General features: G+C 35.4%; 1 protein-coding gene across 1 annotated transcript in view; it reads right to left on the bottom strand.

The window, feature by feature from the left end:
- Positions 1 to 801: 801 nt before the first annotated feature.
- Positions 802 to 23,084, bottom strand: part of B4GALT6 (beta-1,4-galactosyltransferase 6) — a 30,640-nt gene continuing 8,357 nt past the window's right edge. Inside the window, exons 2-9 of the mRNA XM_048286561.1 lie at positions 15,210 to 15,326; positions 14,737 to 14,850; positions 10,485 to 10,609; positions 9,873 to 9,989; positions 8,871 to 9,058; positions 6,550 to 6,672; positions 5,655 to 5,756; positions 802 to 4,401 (exon numbers count right to left, since the gene is read on the bottom strand). Coding sequence (XP_048142518.1) covers positions 4,254 to 4,401; positions 5,655 to 5,756; positions 6,550 to 6,672; positions 8,871 to 9,058; positions 9,873 to 9,989; positions 10,485 to 10,609; positions 14,737 to 14,850; positions 15,210 to 15,326 — 1,034 coding nt within the window. The 3' untranslated portion in view covers positions 802 to 4,253. The remainder of the gene's footprint in view (positions 4,402 to 5,654; positions 5,757 to 6,549; positions 6,673 to 8,870; positions 9,059 to 9,872; positions 9,990 to 10,484; positions 10,610 to 14,736; positions 14,851 to 15,209; positions 15,327 to 23,084) is intronic.

Genomic DNA, 23,084 nt, shown 5'->3' on the forward strand with positions numbered 1-23,084 from the left:
CAACAGATGAAGTCACATGGGATTACTAACTCAGGGCCCCACACAATTATCAGATAAACTCATCTCTCAATTCTGATTTTGGAGACATAGAAGTGAAAGAAGGTAAAGGTGACAGTATGGTAGAACAGCATTTAAAGATGCTAAGAAGGCTACACACACTTAAAATGCCTCCTTTCCTGTTTTCCAATACATCAGAACTGGCGACACTTTCAAAGACAGACCAGAAGCCTTTGTTTCAGAAAAGTATGTCACTCAAACATACCTGAAGAAGCTTATTCAGGTATTTACAGAAAATTCTGCAAATAAATTTGTCCCCAGTTAAAGTACTCCCCAGAATTTCTTGCATACCTCAAACCATCAGACACTTCCATAATAGCTAAAAAATGCAAATAAAAATAAGGATAACTGATGAATCCTGAGAAAATCAGTGTCCTATTTAATACCAGGAGAAATATGGATGAATCCTTCTATTCCCATTCTAGTAATCCTTATATAGGGAAGAACCATTAGGAGATTCAACACGACAGCAACCCTGTCTTGGAAAAGTATGCAAAAAAGGTTGAGTCACTTAGCCTAATAAAACCAAAAGCTGAAAGCCTATAAATACAAAGAAAAGGAAAACACCCTGCTAGCCTAAGGCTTGATCCCATCACAGCCCAACCTGATGTATTTGGATAGGTGTGTCGCTTCCTTTTGCTGTTACTTTGGGGTACCAAGCACTAGAAAAATGAGCATTTTGTCTAGAAACAAAACACAAAGATGGTATCTTTTCCACAAAATCTCAGAATAAACAAACCAACACAATCTTTAGAACATTATATTTCATAAAAGACAATGATAAAAAAGTACAAACATTTTCATGAACAACAAAAAACCCCAAAACTATGATAGTACACAGGAAATTCCCAGCATTTGTTTCAGTGCATTTTTCATTAAGCCTATCTTACATACCTCTACAAATAAAATAATCTTAAGTACACTTCCACTTGCTGATATGCAATGGATCCTTTTAATTTTTTTAAACAGCTGGCTCATTAGTAATCCACTATAACACAGTCATTAGTAAACATAACAATAGAAAAATAGAGTGCCAGGATCCAATAAAAAGGACATTTTGCACTTGCTTTTCAGTACACTGCCTATTTGCAAAACGGACTTTATATTTTATATTCTCCTACTTAAATTTGAAATATAGAAAATGGGCTTGAGAGTATCTTAGCATATTAAACAGATTCTACTCTTAATATTTCTGTAATGTTTTACTTGCTAATTTGCAAGACCTTCAGTATCTTGTAAAGCACTTCTTCTCCTCCTCCTTCTTCTCCCTCCATGTTCACTCCTTGAAGACGTCCTTTATTTGGCTTTGTCAGCAATGCAAAAGCCAATGTGATCGGCTTCTCTCTACATTTTACAAGAACCATGAGATTATCAAAAGGAATGTGCACAACTCTTAGTTCTGCATCATATTTATTTTGTTTGAAGGCACTGTCTATGTTAAAATTCACTACAGAAGAGTACTGAGTTCAAGCAGGTAGTATACAAACACTATTTTGATGTAATTTAAGATGGCAACTTCTAAAACTTCCCAACAAAGTGATAAAAGGTATTTAGAGAAGAGTGTTAGTCAACAATTCATAATTTAACATCCATCATTTTGGGGCACCAAAACGTAAACTTTTAAAGAACTCAGCTATATGTCACAATCCATTCACATACTGGTTTAATCACATTTTTCTAGGACCATACATGATCAATCACTTAAAGCTGTAAAGTTATATTAGTTCAGCCACAGCATATGTGTAAGATAGTATGTATATATGTAAGTATATATACATATATATGCATTCGATTTTTTTTTTTAATTGCACATGAATTTCACAGAATGCCTAAGAAATGGGCACAAAAGCATGCTTCAGAAAACAGTACAGACCTATGGTACCAAAGGATGTTTCATAATCTTAGGTGTGAAATTGTAGGTGAACTTGTATTGAAAACCAGAAATCACTTCAAAATTACATGAGGGACTTAAAAAATTATTCTACTGTTCTTAAAGAACCGTATTAGTCTGCTATGAAATGACTATCTTTATTTTGAAGATAATTAATTTTACATAGAGTGTATTATCTCCCCTTTTTCATATGCTTCTGAATGTTCTATACACTCAGTTACAGAAAAATCTATCAGGAGGTGATCAAACCACTTAAGCATGCTTTTGAAGGATGTTTTCTTCACTTTATGCTTTTAGTTATTTCCACTGTATTACATCATTCCTAAAGCATATTAGTTTAACTGGTAGATTTTAAGGTAATTCCAGTATGGTAAAAAACATCCCTTATAATTGTTCTCAAATACTTAAATAATAATATTTCTACTAAATATTTGGGATGCCTACAGCTATGCTCATAACATTACTGAATGATGGCTAAGAGCAAAATTTGCTGCTGGGATGCCAAAGAAATAAAACGTGTTTATGGCAAACAAACTTAAAATATACAAAGCACCACACCATCTGTGGCAGCAATTCAGGAAACCAACATACAGTAATGACTTAAAGATAGGATTCTTTGTCAACACTCTTACAGAACACTCTATGGGTAAACGATCCTTATTATAGATACTGCTTTCCATTCATTATGGGAGCAGAAGTCAGTCTTTGGTTCCTAAAGAGTTGAGTAACTGTGACAAACAAAACAGTTTAGTGTATCTTGGTCAATATCTTTGCATTAACATAGAAAATAAATGACCTGGTCCTTTTCCTTTGTATTAACAAGGAATGTAAAAAAATATTAAGAAAGATAATAATGCTTAGCAGTGGGATACTTTCAGGTAGCATAACATTACAAGTAAAGAGAAAATAAGAAGATAAGGAAAGAGGCTAGTTACTCATACGTTTAACACCACAAAAATAGAGAAACAGACAGGACCAATCCTTAGCAGGACTGTGCAACCTCAATCTCATTGACAGTCATCGACTTGAGGATCCTCAGTGCATCATAGAAGCACTCAGCACTCTACCAGAATAGGCCCTTAAATAGCTATATTGAATAATATATTAGGAGGGGAATTTCAAAAAGCACTTGGGATTGGCCTGCTTTCTGTTCTGCTTATGTCATCACCATCCTCATCAGCAGAACAGTGTGACCAACGCCGTGCTGCTGAAAATCCCACACGGCAAGAATTAGAACTATTAGAACTATGCTTTATTATTCTCTTAAAAATCTAACTTTAATATTCTTCCAATGAAGACACATTTTTGGCTCTTCTGATTTTGGAGGAATAAAAGTGCTGTTCACTAGAATTTAAAAAAAAAAAAAAAAAGGACAATACCAAAATACTGTACGCACCCAGACACATCGTTTTAGGCATGAAAATCCCTGACATTGACACTAGTGGCACACTTGGAAACAGTTAAGAGTTCCTGTAGATCATAATATGCAACAACTGCAAGATTTTCTGTAATACACATGCAATATGCATATAAATACGATTCAGATGGCAGGCAGGGTATCATACAATTTTGCTGGCAATAAATAAAATTAAAAGCTTTCTTTCTAGCAGGTTCATATAAGAAAGTGATTTTTCTATATAGATATGCAGGAGGCCTAGAGCTCAAAACTAGTATAACAGTTTACAGTCATAGCTGGCCAACAATTAATATTTCCTTCATTTCACATAAGGTATAACCTTTTTATAAGCATACTTACATTTTACACTTGTTCTTTCATGCTAATAAAAACATTCCTATAGAATTCAAACGAGAACACACTCAAATACATACTGAAGCATAAAATATTGAACAACTGAAAAGCAATGTACACACATTAATTTACATCACATATTTACAAAACACATTTTAAAAAGAAACAAAAGCATTCATTTAAATACGAGGAGGGGCAGTTCAGTATAAAAAATTCCTGGAAGAGGCCTCTGCCCTTATTTCCGGAGAAGCTACAAGTCTGTTTTCTGCAGTTTATTTAGTTGAGTAGTTAAGATAGAGAGTGTGAAGAATGAAGGCTTGAACAGTAGTCTCATGCTGTAAACATCTGAGTGGTAGCTGCTGGCTTTTCTTTCAGAACAAAATGCATGGTACATACAATCACTTTACTTCTCATCCCAAATATGCATCATCAATTGGTGAAAAAACTCTAATTCTAAGCTGCTGTTTGTTGGTTTTGTTTTGTTTTACAGTGTTTATCAGTAGCTTCCAGTGTTAAAAGTTTATTCTGGTAGGATATCTTGCCATTCCACTTCCATCAATAGTCTCTAACAGGAGCGAGTTCTGGCATGAGATTAACAGTTATATTTTTATACAATCTACTGACAAGTACTTTAGGAGTATATACTAAATTGTTCAACCCATCAATATACTGACGTTCTCTGGAATACCTCAGAAGTTTGTATCTGCAGAAGGAGTTGGAAGAAGAAAAATGAGAAAGATTTGCAAGAAACAATTCAATTGATGTTAGACACGATACTGTGACAGTCATTTAATTTTGAAATATACCTTAAATTCTGAAACTACCTTTCAAACCTTTGAAATTACCAAATAACCTACCTAGGCTTTAAAAGCAAGCTTTTAAAGATTTTTACTACAGTTAGATTTTATGGTTGCATATACAAGTTAACATTAAGACTAAATAACAAAGGAGGCATTCAATATGTAAACTTTTTATGGTCCCAAACTAAATAGATTTTTAAAGATTATTCAATTTCTTCATGTTCTTTTGCTATAAAATTAAACTAAGGAGCCTAGGGAAGATTTGGGAATCTTCACTGTTCATCATTATACATTTAAATGTCTGAATTGATTTTCGTTTCACTCTTGAGACTCCTGCATGTGCAAACATCTAAATTTGAGGTGATTAAAAAACAGTTCCCATCCTCCGTATTACCCACATATACATTTTAGTTTCATAGAACAGATTTACTCATCTCTACTGCATGTGTCTATTCAAAATTATGAATAAAAGAGAAAAAGGATGTTCCCAGAAAAAGACATCCATTGATAACAGAATTGAGCAGTATTTCTAGTTACAGGAAAACATATATCATAAACCCTTTACTTTGTGTTTCACCTTCTAAGTTTTACATGTAGGTCATCTGCTGCATTCTGGTTTCTATTCAAATCCCAGGACAGGCAGAACTTCCTGGCCAGTTTAAGTGTTTTGTAACTTTGTAGCAAAAGAAAAGAATCCCAAAAGAAAACATTTAAGTCAATGTGTGCAAGAAATGAGAAGACTTGTATCTCAGAAAAGAATAAAATATGAAGGAAGAAACCAATCCTTGAGGAGTTTTAAAGTCTGTTTTCATGCAGGAGTCATTTGCCCTAGCTGCATTGCCTCCTTTTGCAAAATATCCAAAATAGCCAACTAATGGAGCCCTGCCGGCACTAATGCCAAAACTATTATGGAACAATAACATTCTGGATCAAAGATTCTGATGATAGTATCTTCTGACACACAAACTCAGTCTCTCTCATGGTTAAATAAAAAACATCTGCACAGCAAATATAATGTGTTTAAAAAAATAGGTATTTTAGCGCCAAAGAGGAAATAACATCGATAAGAACTGACTGCTTATTCATACGTGTGGATGCAAGAAAAAAATTTTACATCTTTAGCTGTAGTATTTGAACATTCCTCTGTTTTTCTTACCGTCCCAAAAACTGGACTTCACCTCTGTGATGATGAGGAATGGATTTGTACTTCCCTAAATCGCCTTCTGGTCTTGTTACATTGTATCCAGCATAGTGAACCCTGCCATAAAATACATAAACATTTGTAAAAACATCTTCTTACAGCTCACCATACGAGTTAAAGCAAAAGTGAAAAATACACATCAAATATTTTAAAACTAAGTCTTTATGTTCATTGACATTCTCTTTCTAAAAAAACCCGCAATACTCCAAACCCAACAACTGAAAAAGCTGGCAAAGTGCAAAATAATAATAATTTCATATTTAATATTTCCTGCTTGTCCCAGCATAAAAACGTGAAAATAGCAAGAAAAAAGTATAAAATTCTTCCTTTAAAAGATATCTCTTTATATAGAAACTCATTCAGAGCCTTTCAATAGCTCAGTTAGAACAGTTTAGACTCATTCACTGGGAGCAGTAGGTAATGCCATGAGCAGTGCTGTCCATTGTCCAGTGTGGGACTACCAATGTATTCACAAATTAACCTCTCTCTCAAACACTGCTCCTAAGATATGAAACTGATGCTTACTCTACATGCCTGTGGAATGGTATTTCATAATGCTAGCAGCAAGAGTGAAGCAACATGCTTAGTGTGATTACCTGTTATTCTTTCTGTTATTTGTCACAAGGCCTAGCTTTTAAAAACCTGCTAGCTGTCCCCAGGCCAAGAAAAAGGAACATCATACTTATCCCTTCAAATGGTATATTCGGATATTTCTGAAGCAAACTATGCAGAATTTGTCCATTTAAAACAAGTTATGAAAAGGTAACAAGTGACAAGAAAACACACCTAACTGGTCTCAAAGGGTGGGTGGTACAGAAAGACCTATACTCACCTGAGACTCAATACTCACCTGTTCCAAAGATCATCATCTTCTCCACCCCATCCCCAGAAGGCATTTGGAAAACCATTGATCTTCTTGAATTGTTCCACTGTCAGGCCACTTACACCACCAAAGAACTCATTGTACGGAAGGCTGGAAACAAAAGATAAATTCTATATCATTAGCTGAACTTTGATAGGTAGCCCTCTCTTGAACAATACCTTTCCAAAAAGCAAGAGCCCCAAACTAAGGACATGAACAGAGGCTGAATGTATTCACTAAGGGAAACTGGTTCACAGATTGCCAGCATTAAGTGACATACAGCAAGCTGAACAAAAGGTTTGCAGTAGTGTCTGATTTGCATAAAAGGTGCTCTTAAACTGTAGCTCCAAAGAGTATCACCCATAACAAACAACAGTCTACCAGTCTATTTCAGATGGCTGATTTAGACCCATAGCTGAAGTGTTAAGTGAAGCCCTCAAACTATTTATGTTGACACTATTCAACTGAAAAAACCTCTTTAATCAACTGAAAAATTACAAATCAGTAACGCATCAATTAAATAATTTTAGTTCTTTACTATATTCTACAGAACTCTTAAAACTTGAGAGAAACAGCTTAAGAGCACCAATTAAACAGTGAATGGCACACTGATTTAAAAAAACATTTTCCAGTTTTTAAAAGATAAACTTCTGAATCAAAAGGATCTACATGCTTTTCTTTCAGTAAGCAACAGTAATTGCTAACATATATTATTAAGCAGTAAGCAATTGGCCAACATGAACAGCCACAATATCTATACAAAATACTATGCCCCAGCCAATGTCATTTCCAGTCCTCAAAACACTCTGTCAACCTAGAAAAAATAAATATCTATATTTACTTCCATCAATATTAACTGGCATCCTTAACCCAGAAGCTGCTACAGTAAAGCAGCTTTCTTTCAGAAGCAGCACACAATTCCATAAAACAGAAGTGTCTCAGGAGACACTTCCAAATCTGGAACCTTCAAGGAGTTAAGACTATCTACAAAAAGATTTACCATTGCTTAGGACACAATTGCCACACTGAAGGACAAATAACTCCAGAATGCAAGGGGAAAGAAAAACAAATATAAAACCATGCAATTTCTGATCTCTGTGAAAAAACAGGATTCAACCAAATCTGAAAAGCATTTGGGGAAGGTTGCAACTATATTTGCCTTTCAACATTTAACTGAAGTAGCAAGTGTTCTAACCCCCCTCTCTCCCTCTCTGAAAAACCTCACATACATACCTCCAAAATAACCAATGAAAAACCACTGTCAACCCAAAACAAGACCACCAACCAAAACCAACTGGAATATGACAGTTAACAGGACTGTTTAGAGGTTTATTTATTTTTGTATTTTATAAATCTGGTTTCATTTCTACATTCATCAATTTTGTAAATACCTATTCAGACATTTTATAAATGTATATATAAATACATAGAGTGTTTTACAAGTACATATAAAGATAGATGAAATCTCTTATCTATATTCATGAGTGCTAACTTTTGTATTTTTAAATACACATGAAATCTTTAAACATTTAACTGCTGATTGGTTGACAACTTGATGTCCAGAGAGAGCCATGGTTTCAAGGCATTGCTTTTAATCTGTTGGTTGACCAGGTTGTCAACCTGATTAACTTCACAAGTTCAGGATAGCAAATGCCTACACATAGCAAGCAATAAGCTACAGCTTCACGTGAAATGATTCCAAGAACATCACGAGATAGCAGAGTGTTAAAAAGCAAGTGGCACATCATTAATGTAAACTGGCAGAAGAAAAGGAGGCAAGAAAACTGCAGGTCCCACTACATTCACCAAATGTAGAGACTGAAAGACAATATACAAAATGGTCCAGCAGTAAGAAAATCTTCAGTTTAAAAAGCAGTATGAAACAGAAATAAAAGTGTACATTTATGAGAAAATAAAGACAGACATTTTTCCTGTGATATTTTGCTGCAGATTATCTGCTTTTCTTTTGTAACAGCCAGTACAAGGGTTTATGTAGCCAGAAAACATTTCTAGTCAGTTAGATAGGATTTTCCCCCTTGACACACAAACCATTTTTTTTTCAAGATCAACCTCACTGCAACAAGCTCAACATTGAAAATTATAAATAATATCTTCTAATTAGTAACATATCAAATGCAGACACTAAATCTAAATCTTTATTTTAGTAACTAAATAGTCATTTCTGTAAATAGCATAACAGGAGGTCGGTTTGCTGTTTTCACCTACTGTATTTAGTGTCACAAAATTCATACACTTTTAAAATATTCCTGGGTACTTAAGAAAAAATGTGAATAAAACTCTTTACTTACATGTACATGTATTTGTCCAGCTTTGCTGCAAAATGGCGTGGCATTTCTCCACATCCATAGTAATTTCTGTCATTCTCAGGTAGGTGATCCACATCATGGAATATTATGCAGTCCCAGACAGCATCCTTCATTGCCTCTTTGAAGCCAACATTAAAGAGCATTGCACGATTAAAAGGTTGTGTACCTGTCTTCACACAGGAAACAAAGGAGACATTGTAAAAATCAAGGAGAGACAAAAATTTCAATACTATGAGAAAAACATACTCTAACACACACACAAAAAAAAAAAAAAAAAAGACAGTGATGCCTCTTTTGACTGGCTGGTCATGCTGGGTTGGATGCACCTCACGATGGGGTTGGCCCTCCTGGCTGGCAGGGCACACATTGCTGACTCCTGTGAGCCAGGACTGAGCCTGGTTCCGGCTTCCAAACAGCACCCTCAGACCCCTTTGTGCAGGGCTGCTCTCCAGTCACTCCTTTCCCAGTTTACACTTGTGCCTGGCTTTACTCCATCCTAGGTGCAGAGTGCAATTTTGACTTATTAAATTTCATCCCATTAATCACTGTCCAATGCTCCAATTTATCTAGATCCCTCTGAAAGGCATCACTCAAAAGTCCAACTGACACGTGTGGTTGACATCATCAGAAAGTTGCTGACGGTGCACTCAGCTCCTGCATCCACTGAACGTAAGGCCCTGGAATTGAGCCCTGAGGAACACTGCTGCTGACCTACTTTTTTGCCTTGAAAACTTACAGTGACAATAGATTCTAAGAGGCCATGTTATTACCTACAAAATATCAGCCCATATTTGAAAAAAAGCATCATGTATCTGGCCACTGCTTAAACTGGGGAAAGGAGGTGAACTTTCCTTTTCCATTTAAAGGAGAAGAAGAGTAGAGTAACAATTTTGAAATTCTGGATTCATCCAAATCTTGGTAAGAATATCAAATCCCTTTTAGTAAGGAATCTTGAGAAGTCACTTTTCAAGTAGATGCTGTTACCTGTTCAACAACATAAAAGGCGAATTCCAGCCGCTGCTTCTGCAACATAGGTATCAGATGACGGAAAAAAATTGGAAGATGCTCGTGACGATTCCGAAAAGGAATAAGGATAGCCACCTTCAGGAAAAAAAAAATTAAGCCATTACATCAGCATCTTAAAATGTTAAGATTTCAATAAAAATCAAGTTTCCTGTGGCTTTTCAACTTTTACATTTATATTGGCTCAGTGTTTTACATGTTGGTTCCCCCTAGGAAAGCGTGTTGGAAATTTGCTCAAGTAATTAAGAAAAAAAATGTGAGTAACACATAAACAAGATTTTCATTTTATGTTCACCTGCTTCTAGTTGTACTTCAAGCAACAGACACATAGGATAGATTTGCATGCATATGCTGAAATCTTTAGTAACAACAGCTAATGAACCTTTGAAAGTTCTTGATGATTCATTTCAAATTTTTCTCCTAGCTGAAGTTTCTTCTTGAGCACAGATGGCATACTACAAATACTATGAGATACTACATATATAGCACCAAAAGACTGAGTGCCTGCAGTGGCAAACTATTCTTACATATCAACACGAAAAAATAAACCAAAACAGAAAATCAGCATCTCACCTTCCACCGTGGCTTACAGTCATTTGGTTTCCAGTGTCCTCCTGGTTTAATGTCTAAATCTTTTGAAAACAGTTGCTGAATTTCATCAAAACTAATTTCACTCATATTGACGTCAATAAGGCCTCCTAAAGAAAGGAAAAAAACCCTTATTTATTAATTTCAATTAAGACAACTGATCTAACACTACAAGGGATATCACGGACAAATGGCATCAGAAATTTGTAGTTACAGTACTACCTACAGACTAAAAAGTACCAATTTATACTATCCTCTTAATCTTTAATTTTTTACAGAATGAATTTCAGTATTTCCAAAAACAAACAATCCTTCCATAAAACCTATTAAAAAAATACTCATTTCAGAGGACACAGAACAAGCAAAGTAATTTGAATTCTGCATCTATTACAGAAAATTTGGATTGCCTTTCATTTCAACTACCACTGTTAACAATCCTACATCATCTGCACTACTGAACCTTTACTCAAATTCTGTGTGCCTTCCTCCTCCACTTTCACATTAAAAGAAAATGCATCATCGCTACACTCAACAAACTTCCTCAATTTAAATTTTAGATGATACGCACGTTTCATGTAGAGTCTTCATCCACTAATCCACCACTATCTGCTTCAAACCAATTCATAGCAATGGGCTGGATTTGAGAATTACCACTGGTAGAACTAATGACCCCAATGGGAAAAGCTTTTGCAAAAGGCATTAGAGTGGAATTCAGTAAGTAATTGAATAAGGACCACAATATGGTTCGAAAAAAATCAGGTTAGTACTTACTATGAGAAAATATTAACATTTAGTTGATAGCTGGAAGATGTCAGTCATTAGTTTATGCATGTGAAAAAGTTCAAAACTGGAAATAATGATTCATAGTAAATACCCACAAAAGCAATAAAAAGAATCAAGAAAATCTGGGGAGAAGACTAATGTAGCAGTCATTAACCAGAAGCTCAAGTCATTCTTCAGCAACTACTACACTCTAAATCATCAAATAAAAATCTTGCAAGAAATTTCTGACAAACACTATAAAATATTATTCTTATTTTTGTCTAGAAAGTTAAGTATTTTGGTGAGGGTTGGTATTTTAAAGTCAGTCAAAAAATCACTTCGATTTTCTCCCCTGTGTCCATACCCAAAAGATCCTATTTGTCCCCAATACGTTGCTTTGTGTCGCTGACTAGTTATCTAAATCTTCTCTAAAATATTGACATTTTTGGAACATACTAGGAATAACTATTGTTTTCAGAAGAAGGTAGAAGATACTGCAAGAGCTACTTTAGTTTTGGATATGATTAAATATAGTACTACTTGCAAATGAAGAAGGTAACTATTTTTTTAATGTAAAATCATAGGTGAAAAATTATAAAGAACAGTACACTATGGAGCTATTTCAAGAGAAGATTTAAAGAAACCCACATTTATTTAATTATTTTAGGAAAAAAGGAAACCTGGCAGTTGCTAAAAAACCTGTATAGATAGACACTAGAACAAGCTAATCCTACAGAGGTTTAAAAAAAAATTAAATAATATTTTAAAATAAAAATAATTATTTAAAAATTAAGTTTAGATTATCATAATGGCTGTGTCTGAAACTCTTCAATAACCCAAGAAAGAAATCTTAAGAAATATAAATTCAAGGTCAATCAAAGGACCAGCATATAAACATGTACAAAATAAATTAAAAAAAAGAAATTTAAAAAATCAATTTCAACTACCAAGAGACAGAAAAGCAACAAGAGCCTTTCACTTCAATTACAGAATCTAAAAGGAAAATAAAGATAAATAAAGGCCAATTACTACACCAGAAAGGGCAGCAAATAACACATGATGTGACTCAGATACCTCAGTCTTCTGAGAAAAGTTCAGATGTGAACAGATCCTTACAGAGTTTAAATTAGAAAAAAACCATCAAATGGTAAAACAGTATTTAGATAAAGCAGGTGTTTCTAACTTTATGGGACATAATGAAATTCCATCCAGAGTGTTTAAAAAGCAGCTTTAGTAAAACCTGAAGTATTGGTACTATCAAAAGTACACAGATGAGCGAATAGAAATCAGCATTTTTTCCCTGTCACTGGTGGGGAGCAGGAGAAGGTGTCTCTGTAAATAACTGGGCTTACTAGTCACTACTTCCATTAGTCTCTAGCAGGCTGCAATAAAACACATTTATACAACCTGCAAAATAAGAGAGCTGAGAAAGCAAAAAGCATTTTGAAGAAGAAAATCAGAAAAAAAAATTGTTTCAACAAATCAGATACAGAAACCAATAAAGTAAAATTAATTAAAAAAAAAAAGAATGGTTTGTTACTGAAGGAAAAAATGAAGCATGCACAGCAAAACAAGCAATACCTGGCTTTGCTGCAGTATGTAGAGAGACAGTTTTACAGTTTGTAATGGATTGCACATTAATATGAGCCAATGCAATGCACTTGTACAAAAATAGAAAATCTCATCCTGGAATGTATTAACTGCTGCTATGAGAAAAAAAAAGAGAAGTTTTACAAAACTAAATTGTTTTGTAACCAGGATTTAAGCCAGTTATGATGATTTACAAAGAAATCAAATCTAAGACAGTCTACGGTGCGAAAAGATCAAGAGTGACAAGAGCTTTAGAAACTATGCAGTCTAGAAAGGCTGGGATTGTCAATTTATCTACAAAGGAAGAGACAGACAGATTCTTGTACTGCTTCTATCTCAAAGAGGAGATTTGCTTATGAATTAGAACAGCATTGCTCAACCAGTGGGTTACAACCTGTAAGACTGAGTTACACAAAAAAGGCAATAGCTGCTCCTATTTTAAGAGCGTATGTACTTGGGACCAAATATGATTTTACCATACCCCTTTCATGACATAAATTTGGCAAGTTGATGTAAAGAAGAAAAGATGACTTCTATAATAACCTTAGACTAATTAAGCATGTCAAAGTATACACGATTCAACACTTTCTTCCCTGGCTATCTCACACTTCCTACAACATTTCATTAAATTAAATGATCTTCAGAGATGCTTTATTTAGACTATAATTAGAAAGAGATGATGATTAAAACGGTATACATGAAAACCAAAAAGTGAAACACATACCCCTTTGTTGAAAAGCAACTTATCCAGTGAATAATTTTCTATTAAAATTATTTCTCTATTAAATTAAATAGGACAGAAGAAGCACAAAGCAATTACTAACAAAAAAAACCAACAACAAAAACAAAATGGTAAAAGGAAAGCAGCATCAAGGAGATCTATAGAGAGATTACTGGTAGAATTACTTAGTTTTCAGCTAATCTGACAGAATTCCAACAGCCAGATCCCTTGAAAATGCCATTAAAAATACTAATTTATATGCATTTTTCAGTCAGCAAAATCATCACTCTTGTTTCTCTGATTATCCAGATTTGATATTCGCTGAAATTTTTGTTTCCAAAAGTAGCTAAAATATTTACTATTGGAATAATTTGGTTTTATTTGTTTATATGTTCAATATTATATAAAAAACATGATTTTGAAAGTGAAACCCTATGTCTGGAGGGAAAGAGGCTGAAATAAGGATATTATCACACCATGGGGCTAATTACTACCTGGCTTAAGACAGTTTTCTATATGGTTTAGTTTCACAAGCAACAGCAACTGATCTTTATTTTTGGCTCCATGTCTGCATATTTAAAATCTAAGAAACAAAGCTTAGAAACTGGCATTATTGAAAAGAAACACAGATAACATGCACTGTTTCTGTTTTCTTCAACAAATAAACTTCTCAGTTGAGATTTTTAGAAAGGTTATAATGGAATCTAGATTATTCTAATACAATCCACTATTTTTCTTCGAAGAAAAATTGATCAGAATTCAGTTTAGCTGTCAGCAACAATTTTTGGTATGATATGGATCTGAACTGCTCTATTGAATGTTTAATTACTTGCTCATGCTGAATGACAGCCCACAGATTAAGTCAGGTGTCTAAAAGACAAGAGGTTAGAATTCTGGAATGCATCACAAGTAACTTCAGAAACTATGTGAAAATTTCTCTCCTACAAATCAGTAGTTTAATTACTTGATTTCAAATTAGTAAAGGTGATTAGTAAAGAGACCAAAACTTCAGTAACACATTAGTTACAGGCAAACTTCTGTCCATTATCAGATGTATGTTATTTCATTACTCCTTATAATTATATTTTATATTAAAATAACTGTGTCTTGTTTAAAATACAATTTAACTTACTAGATAAACATTAAGGTCAGTTTAAAACTTACTCATGTAAGGCAGCTTCTCTGGACAAGGCTGGTAAGGAGAGTAGGTGAAGTTCTCTGGAAGATACATTGTTGTTTGAGCAACACAGTCACTAGAATTGTTTCCTTCAGGATAATCTTAAAAAGAAGAATTGATTTTTGTAAAAACCTATATTATCCACTGTAATTGTAACATATCATCATGCAGGTGAGAGCATTAATTTTTAGTTAACAAATTCCTAGCAGCATGATTTAAAAAGCATTTTATTGCACTAGAGGAATAATAATTAAATAGAAGTATCTTTGTTACAGCTGCCACATATATTTCCTATTAAAGTGAACTGATAAATAGTATCAACTATTTGACCTTCACTCCAATTACAGAGAAGTAGGATTTGGGTCGACATTTTCATAATCAAGCTATGTCATTAATGATTGGCTTTTTTTTTTTTTTTTTTAAAAAGGCCTTTTAAAAATTAAGTAAGAAATATTCTTACCTGTGCCATTCAGTGTAGTATTTTTGTTAGTGTACAATCTTATCATGTGTCCTATCGTTTTTACATTTTCTCTCAACATTATACCACGAGCTTGCACCATAAAGAGATATGTGTTTGCTGGTAAAACAAAAATCAATTTTGAATTTGTATTAAAATAATGTATTTCCAAGTTATTCTAATATACATCTACAATGTGTTCAACATTTTTTACTCTGTCTGAATCCATGGTCAGTGAACAATAGTTCTTTGAGATGAAGGTCCACACAATGAAACCTAACAGCAACAATAGAAAAGACTAAAATGGATTCATAACCATGGCTCTATACAAACCCAAAAACTACAGAATGTCAATAGAAATTTTATATGACACTTTCATTTCTCTTTAATTTACAAAAAGCAGCTGAGGGTGACAAGAAAATTTAATTTACCAATAAAAAGATTTTCTTATGTAAATACATCTCATCATTGAAATATAGGACAAAAAAAAGTCAAAAAAATCATTTAGTCCCATATAATGGTCCCTTTTTTTACTCACTTTTTAACACAACTTTCAGTCAAAATGCACTGCTATTCATTCACTCCGAACAGCTGCTTTGTTATACAACTGCTACAAATCACTGCCAATCTCAAAGTATTAATGTTTTATAATTATACATGAAATATTTATTATAGGCATCAAGGGTGAGTAAATCAACATTCTGAGTAATTAAGTGGCTCACTAACAACAACAGCATGAAATATTTGTTTCAATCTTGCACCCCAAGCCCCAAATGTGATCTCAAGATATTTCTTTGCATTAAGCAGAAGTTAGTAAGGTAGAAATGAAGCTGCATTTGTATCTGAGTGAGCAAATGCCTACCCAGAACTCAAAGACCTAAAAGAATATTGGAAAAGGAAGGATAAATTTCCTTTACAGAAGGCAGCAGAGGGTCAAAGGGATCATCTGCCACTTCACCAACATTAAGCACCCAGTTGTCTGGGGGATATTTGGCTCCCCGTAACTAGTAACCACCCTAACAAAAAAAAAAAAATGTTCTGCATCTTTGTAGGAAATAACTAAACATATCAGGAGTGAAAAATAAATAAAGATATTAAAGCAAAGTTAGAAAATTATCTCAGGGACTCCATCAGATGACCCACCACCAGTGGCATGACACAAGTAACTCCAGATCAACTTGTAATTTCTTCCAGCCCAACGCAGAGAGTCTAGAGCTACAGAGAACTGTGTGTAATGGACTGGGGGCATTTCCAGAGGAAAATACAGTAATTCATTCCACCACATTAACAAACAGTACTACCGACACCTACAGAGATAAAAACATCAGCATAATATTTCAAAGAATACTATTTCAAAGCCCTAAAACAATGTCTTTATTTTTTAAAAGAATTAATGGAGGGGTTCTCCTGGCTTTCAAAGAGCTCCTTATTAAAACAAGGAATATTAACAGCCAAAAGAGAGGCTCTGAACATGCCAGGTGCCATGCATGGCATGTAATTCTCAAACCCTTGGACAGCATGACTAGCTGTGTTGGTTAACAAGAGCTTACATGAGTATAAAAGTTACTCAGCTGCTAGGATCCTGAAATTGTCTCAACACCTTCTGGCCACTAAAGAGAAGCAAAACAAAACAAAAAACTACAACTTTGGCCTGATGACAGAGGTAGGAAATCCCACAAGAAAGATTCTTATCAGGATTTAAGACAACAGATAACATTCAGATTTCCCTACAGAAAAACTACACAAAAAGTTCTCAACATTTTAACCCAATTCACATAAAGTAATGATGTGGTTCCTATTATTTAATTACATTTGTAGTTTTCCATTCAAATACTGGGATTTTTAGGGTGTCTCTACTAAGCATTTCAAGGAATCTGCGCAATTTGTGAACTCATATATGAAGTTACCTACTAAAGAAACCTCCTCCTTTAGGAATCAACATAAAGGCAATTAGATCTGTTCCTCCAAGAACAATTCTTTACCTTCAAACAAACAATTTCAAAATTCAAGGCTTTCCTGAAAGTAAAACGTGTATCTTTGCTTTCCAAATAGGACAAAATATTCCTAATTAACAAAAAATTTCTTTCTTCAAACGTTAACATATTTTAAGTTGGTATCAACCTTTCTTTTTCCCCATAAAAGTTTTTTTCTCCCATAGGTACAGCTCTTCTCTTCAATACCTTCCTATTCCAATACTAAAATAAAGTGGGGTTTTTAATATAAATACGTTAGTAAATACTGATTTCAGAGATAACCTCTAGAAGACTGTGTGCTTTATTCTCCTTTTTAATGTGATACCAAAAGCCCAAGTCACTTGAATTTTTAACTCTGCAGGTTTATAGAGCTTTCAGCAGGTTTATAGAAGTATAACCTTAGTTCACATAAACCAAATGTGGTAGGTTGATATGGCTAACAGCTAAGTCCTCACCGTTGCTTGCTCACAGCCCTGAAGTGAGATGGAGGAAACAATATGAAGGGCAAAAGTTTTAGGAACCTGATGTGGTAAAGAACTGAGAGTTAGATTTTCAAACAAGTCCACAACAAAGTCAAGAGAGCCATGTAAATGTTAATTTTTATGGGAAATGTTACTGAAGTCCAGATAATGTAGACATAAACGTTGGAAAAACAAGATTTTCTGCAAAAGCACATATATCTTCCCTTTAGTGAAGTAAAGCTTACTCCTTCTGACATAGAGGAGAAAAATTTGAACAAACACACAAGACCTTTGTGAGAAAGTTAGAAAAGGCATTTGTCTCAAAAATAGACATCATGAAAAGATGTAGTTGAAAAAAAAACCCAACCAGGTAAAGTCTGCTGCCACCTTGAATACTCTTAAGGATTCAAGAGCTGCTCTTGCTACCAGGAAGATCTAACCTTGCCATGTTTTTATCAAGTAATTCTTTTAGTCTACCTCCTCTTTCTGGCTGAGCTGCTTGTCAACTCACTATCCAACTCTACTGAAAGACATAAGCAAAATAAAACATTCTCCCTTTGTGGGCAGTCTGTGTCCCTGGGTGTCTGGCACAACCACAGTTACAAGGAATACAGATCTGCTCAGTTTATTCCACTATCATTCAGCAGCTGCTTAGGTAGCAGCAGGTGCTCGAGCAGCCAATTAATTACGTCAGAAGCTAAAACATCAGGCAAAAATCAAAGATATTAATTTAGTTCTAAAAATAAATCTCATCTACTGTCAAAGACCTGTGAAAAAGAGCACAGTTCACATGTCACATCAACCAGCAGCAACAGCAACAAAGTATTCAATCCACACAAGCCAGAAGTGCAACAGAGAAATACAGTTTTCCTTCTAGGGGGTGGGGGATGACTGATAGCAGAAGGCAGCCAGATAAAACTCCAGAAGGAGTGCACTGATGGCAACTTCCTGACACAAGTGTTAGAGCCAGTGAGAGGAAGTGACCTGCAGAACCTCATACTTACCAAGGAGAAGAGGTTCACTGGGGATAGGAAGACCAAAGGCAGCCTTGGCTGCACAGATCATGAGATGGTAGAGTTCAGGATCCTAGGGGCAGGAAGAAGCAAAAGAAAGCTCACAACTCTGGACTTCAAGAGAGAAGACTTTGGTGTCTTCAAACATCTGTGTGGTGGAGTCTTATGGGATGCGGCCCTTAAATGATGATAGGGTCAAGAAAGCTGGGTAATATTCAGGAATAATCTCCTTCAAGCTTATGAGAGATCCATCTCAATGAATATGAAAAGAAATAAAACGCCAGGAGGCCATGGATGAACAAGGACCTCCTGGAAAAAAAAATAATCAAACACAAACATAATACAGTGGGAGGAAACAAGCCCAGGTAATGCAGGAGGAATATAGAAACGATATCTGAGCATCCAGGGAGACAGCTAGGAAAGCTAAAGCCCAAATGGAACTAAGTCTGGCCAGGGATGTCAAAGACAACAAGAAGCATTTCTGTAAGTACACAGGTGACAAGAAGAAAACTCAGGAGAATGTGAACCCACTGCTCAACAAGAAAGACGCATGGGTAAGTCTGCCATATTCAATGTCACCTGTCTCTCAGACTTTATTAACAAGGCCAGTCTTCAGGAAGTCCAAGTCCCTGAGACCAGTCTGGAACAAGGAAATTGTACCCTTGCCCTCCGTGGAAGACTTCAGCAAACAGGACATGGGTTAAGTCCATGGGCCCTTACAGGATGTACCAAGTGCTAAGGGAGCTGGCAGATGTCATTGCACAGCCACTCTTGACCATCTTTGATCAATCATGATGAGTGGCAGAAGTGCCTGAGGACTAGAGGAAAGCAAATGTCACTCCTGTCTTCAAGAAGGAGGACCCAGGGAAGTACAGGCTGATCAGCCTCAGCTTGATCCCTGGGAAGGTGATGGAGCAGCTAAACCTGGAAACCATTCTTCAGGTACATGAAGGACAAGAAAATCATCAGGAACAGTCAACCAACTGGATAACCTTCTATGATGAAAGATAGATAAGGAAAGAGCAGGGGGCATTGTCTACCAGGACTTCAATAAGACCTTTCACCCTGTATCCCATAAGATTGTCATGGACAAACTGTTGATGTACAGGCTAGCTGAGCAAACGGTGAACTGGATCAAAAGCTGACTGACCAAGCCCAAAGGGTGAGGTCAGTGACCAGTGATGTACACCAGGGGTCAATAGTGGGTTCAGTCTCTTTTAACACCTTCATTAGTTATCTGGTTGACAGGCAGAACATAACCTCACAAAGTTTATTTATGACACAAAAATGGTAGCTGATATGCCAAAGGGCCATGCTGCCATCCAGAGGTACCTCAGCAGGCTGGAGAAATGTGCTGACAGGAACTTCATGAAGTTCACAAGGAGCAGTGCAAATTTCTGCATCTGGGGAGGAACAACCTTGTGCACCAAAATATGCTTAGCGAATCCAATGGGAAAGCTTTTTGACAGAAGAGTCTTTGGAGGTCCTGGTGGACAACAAGTGGAACATGAGCCAGCAATGTGCTGCAAAGAAGGCCAACAGCATCATGGGATGCATTAGGAAGAATGTTGCCAGCAGGTCAAGGTGATCCTTCAAAGCCTTCACTCAGCAGTGATGAAGCCACACCTGGAATAGTGTCCAGTTCTGAGCTCCACAGTGGAATAGAGAACATGGACATCCTGGAGCGCATCCAACAACAGGCCATGAAGAAAACAAAGGGACTGAAGCATTGCTCCTGTGAGGAAAGGCTGAGAGAGCTGGGATTGTTCAGCCTTAAGAGAAAGTTCAGGGGGCCACATTAATGTGTAAAAAGGGTGGGTATATATGTATACAATGTATTTGAAGGGAAGGTGCAAAAAAAAGAGCCAGGCACTTTTCAGTGGTGCCCAGGGACAGAACCAGAGGCAGTGGGCACACACTGAAACACAGGATGTTCCACCTGAACACCAGGAAACAGTTCTATACTGTGAGGGGGATGGAGCACTGGCACAGGTTGCTCACAGTGGTTGTAGAGAATATCCTCAGAAATACTCTAAAGCCTTCTGGAGACAGTCCTGGGCAACTGGCTCCAGGTGGCACTTCTTGAGCACTTCTTGGAGGTTGGACCAGATAACCTCCAGAGACTCCTTCCAACCTCAACTATTCTGTGATTTTCTTCTACTTTTGTCTTTCTGCATTTGTACTAACCATCACTGTCACAGTGCAAGGCAAAGCACAAACTGGGAAGGCAAAATTTCAGGTGTAACCAAAGAAAACATCTAACCATGTAACCACCTAGAAGCAATTTTATTCATATGCTTCTTATTTCACTGTACATGGTTCATAATAAGTAAGGAAGAGAACTTCTGACTCAAGGAACATAGAATCCAGGCTGTCATGCAGTTTACAAGGTAATCAGATGGAAAGTGCAGGGAGGAATATAAAACAACACATCCATATAGGGCACCTTGGAATCAATACCATACTCAGTGTTCCATCTCAAGCAACTGCAAGTGTGAGCTCAGAGCTCATAACTAATTCAGATGAAGTTTTCCTATGAATTGATCCAAATCTGCATCAGCAATCATGAACACACAGCCACATGTCAGTCATCAAAAGTCCTGGGTTTAGGGCATTATTTAAAACTCATTCTGATAAAGCACATTAGGGCATTAAAGGGATCATCCTGTATTTCAGAGGACACACTAAAAATATCAGATGGATCATTTTTTGTCTCGAGTTTTTATAGCTCACTAGTTATTAATAGTTTTATGTGTTAGACTCCTGGGGGGCAATGTATTAACTCTAAAAGTATAAAAATATCTGTAAAAATGGTTCCATATTTTATATCAGGTAGCTTTCTGTTATTTAAATATTCACTTGAAGACTATTTGCACCTTTTTTAAAGAAAATGGTCTCATTCACAGATCCCTCTCCATTAGGGAATCAAGCTCCTTCCAAGCAGTACAATAAAAATCAAAGCACTTCTCACAATACTGCATTAGTTTATCATCCCACAAATTCACAGGAAAAGCACAAGACTCATTTTTATATAGAAACTTACTAAGTTATCATGCTGTACTCGTACACCAAAGCAAAGCCAAAAAACTATGCCACGCACTTAGAAGCAATCAATGTAGTATAATACACAACAGAAGAAGTGAAGTTGAAACTGGGTCAATGACTGACATTCTGAACAAGACTAGGAAGTTAGAAATGTGATTACTTTAAAAACAAAGAAAAGTACTAATTATTACCAAAAACGATTTTTTTAAATGCCAAACAAAAGATGAACAAACTTGGAGGTCACAGATCTGATTTTAAAATGCAGCTTTTATTCTGCCAAGGAAAAACCAAAAAAAACAAAAAAAAAAAAAACAAACAAAAACAAAAACAAAAAAAAAAAAAAAAAAAAAAAAAAAAAAAAAAAAACCCAAAAAAACCAAAAAAAAATCCCAAACATAGAAAAAGCATTATGTCAAGAATATTTTCAAAGCAATTAGCAAAAAGTTAACACACCCGGACCTTAAAAAAAAAAAGAAGATCTATCATCAGAGCAGTTGTAGCAACATTATACACTGATCTTTCTGGGGAAAAAAATTGCTGAAAAACTCAGATAGGAAATACTTTGTAGGGAATCCACGGATTCTGCAAGAGTCAAATGCAGTAAACCAAGCTTCACAGAGAATAGGTCTTGACAAATGACGATTGCCCCTGAAGTTACTCATCTGCTAGTCAACACTTGTCTTCACAGGACTTCTGAAGAGCACATTCAACATATTGCATAAGAATTGGTATGGATTCAAACAGGTTAACAGCAAGTTCTCCACTAGTAATTGTAAATGGGGAATCATCTCATGGGGGCATTTCTAGAACAAGTCCCCCAGGGATCTCTTCTTATCTCAAGGTTATGTGATATTGTTCTCAGCAATACTAGAGTTAGAAATACGTTATTTGTAGAGTTCATGCATGGCAAATTAACACAGAAGTGTTAAATATTAAATTCTATTATTAATCTAAATATACAGTAAATAGAGGTCAGATGAAGATTGCTTCTGAAACATCACAGTTACAATTCTAGGAGCTAGAATATTTCCACAACTACAGGATAGTGACTTTAGTCTGTGAAACTGATTCATTAAACAATTCAGCAGTGAAGGACAATATGCCAAGTAATGTAAGACTGCTGTAAACTGGTTCCTATTCAAAAATGGAAATTTACAACAAACATCAATAAATACTATTGTAAGTGTTCAACTTCCTTAGTATTGTATTTATTTTTATACATTTGTTATTAATCAGAAGTTGTCTTTAAAACAGATACAACAAGCATGAAATAAAGAAAAAAACTGTGCCTTGAAATATATTCTTTCTTGATTTGTTTTTGTATATTCAATGGCAGTTTTGCACTATTTGTAAAATAATAATAAATCCAAATTTATTTCACAGGGA

The sequence above is a fragment of the Corvus hawaiiensis genome, chromosome 26 (genome assembly GCF_020740725.1).
Source record: "Corvus hawaiiensis isolate bCorHaw1 chromosome 26, bCorHaw1.pri.cur, whole genome shotgun sequence".
In the NCBI taxonomy this organism is placed as follows: domain Eukaryota; kingdom Metazoa; phylum Chordata; class Aves; order Passeriformes; family Corvidae; genus Corvus; species Corvus hawaiiensis.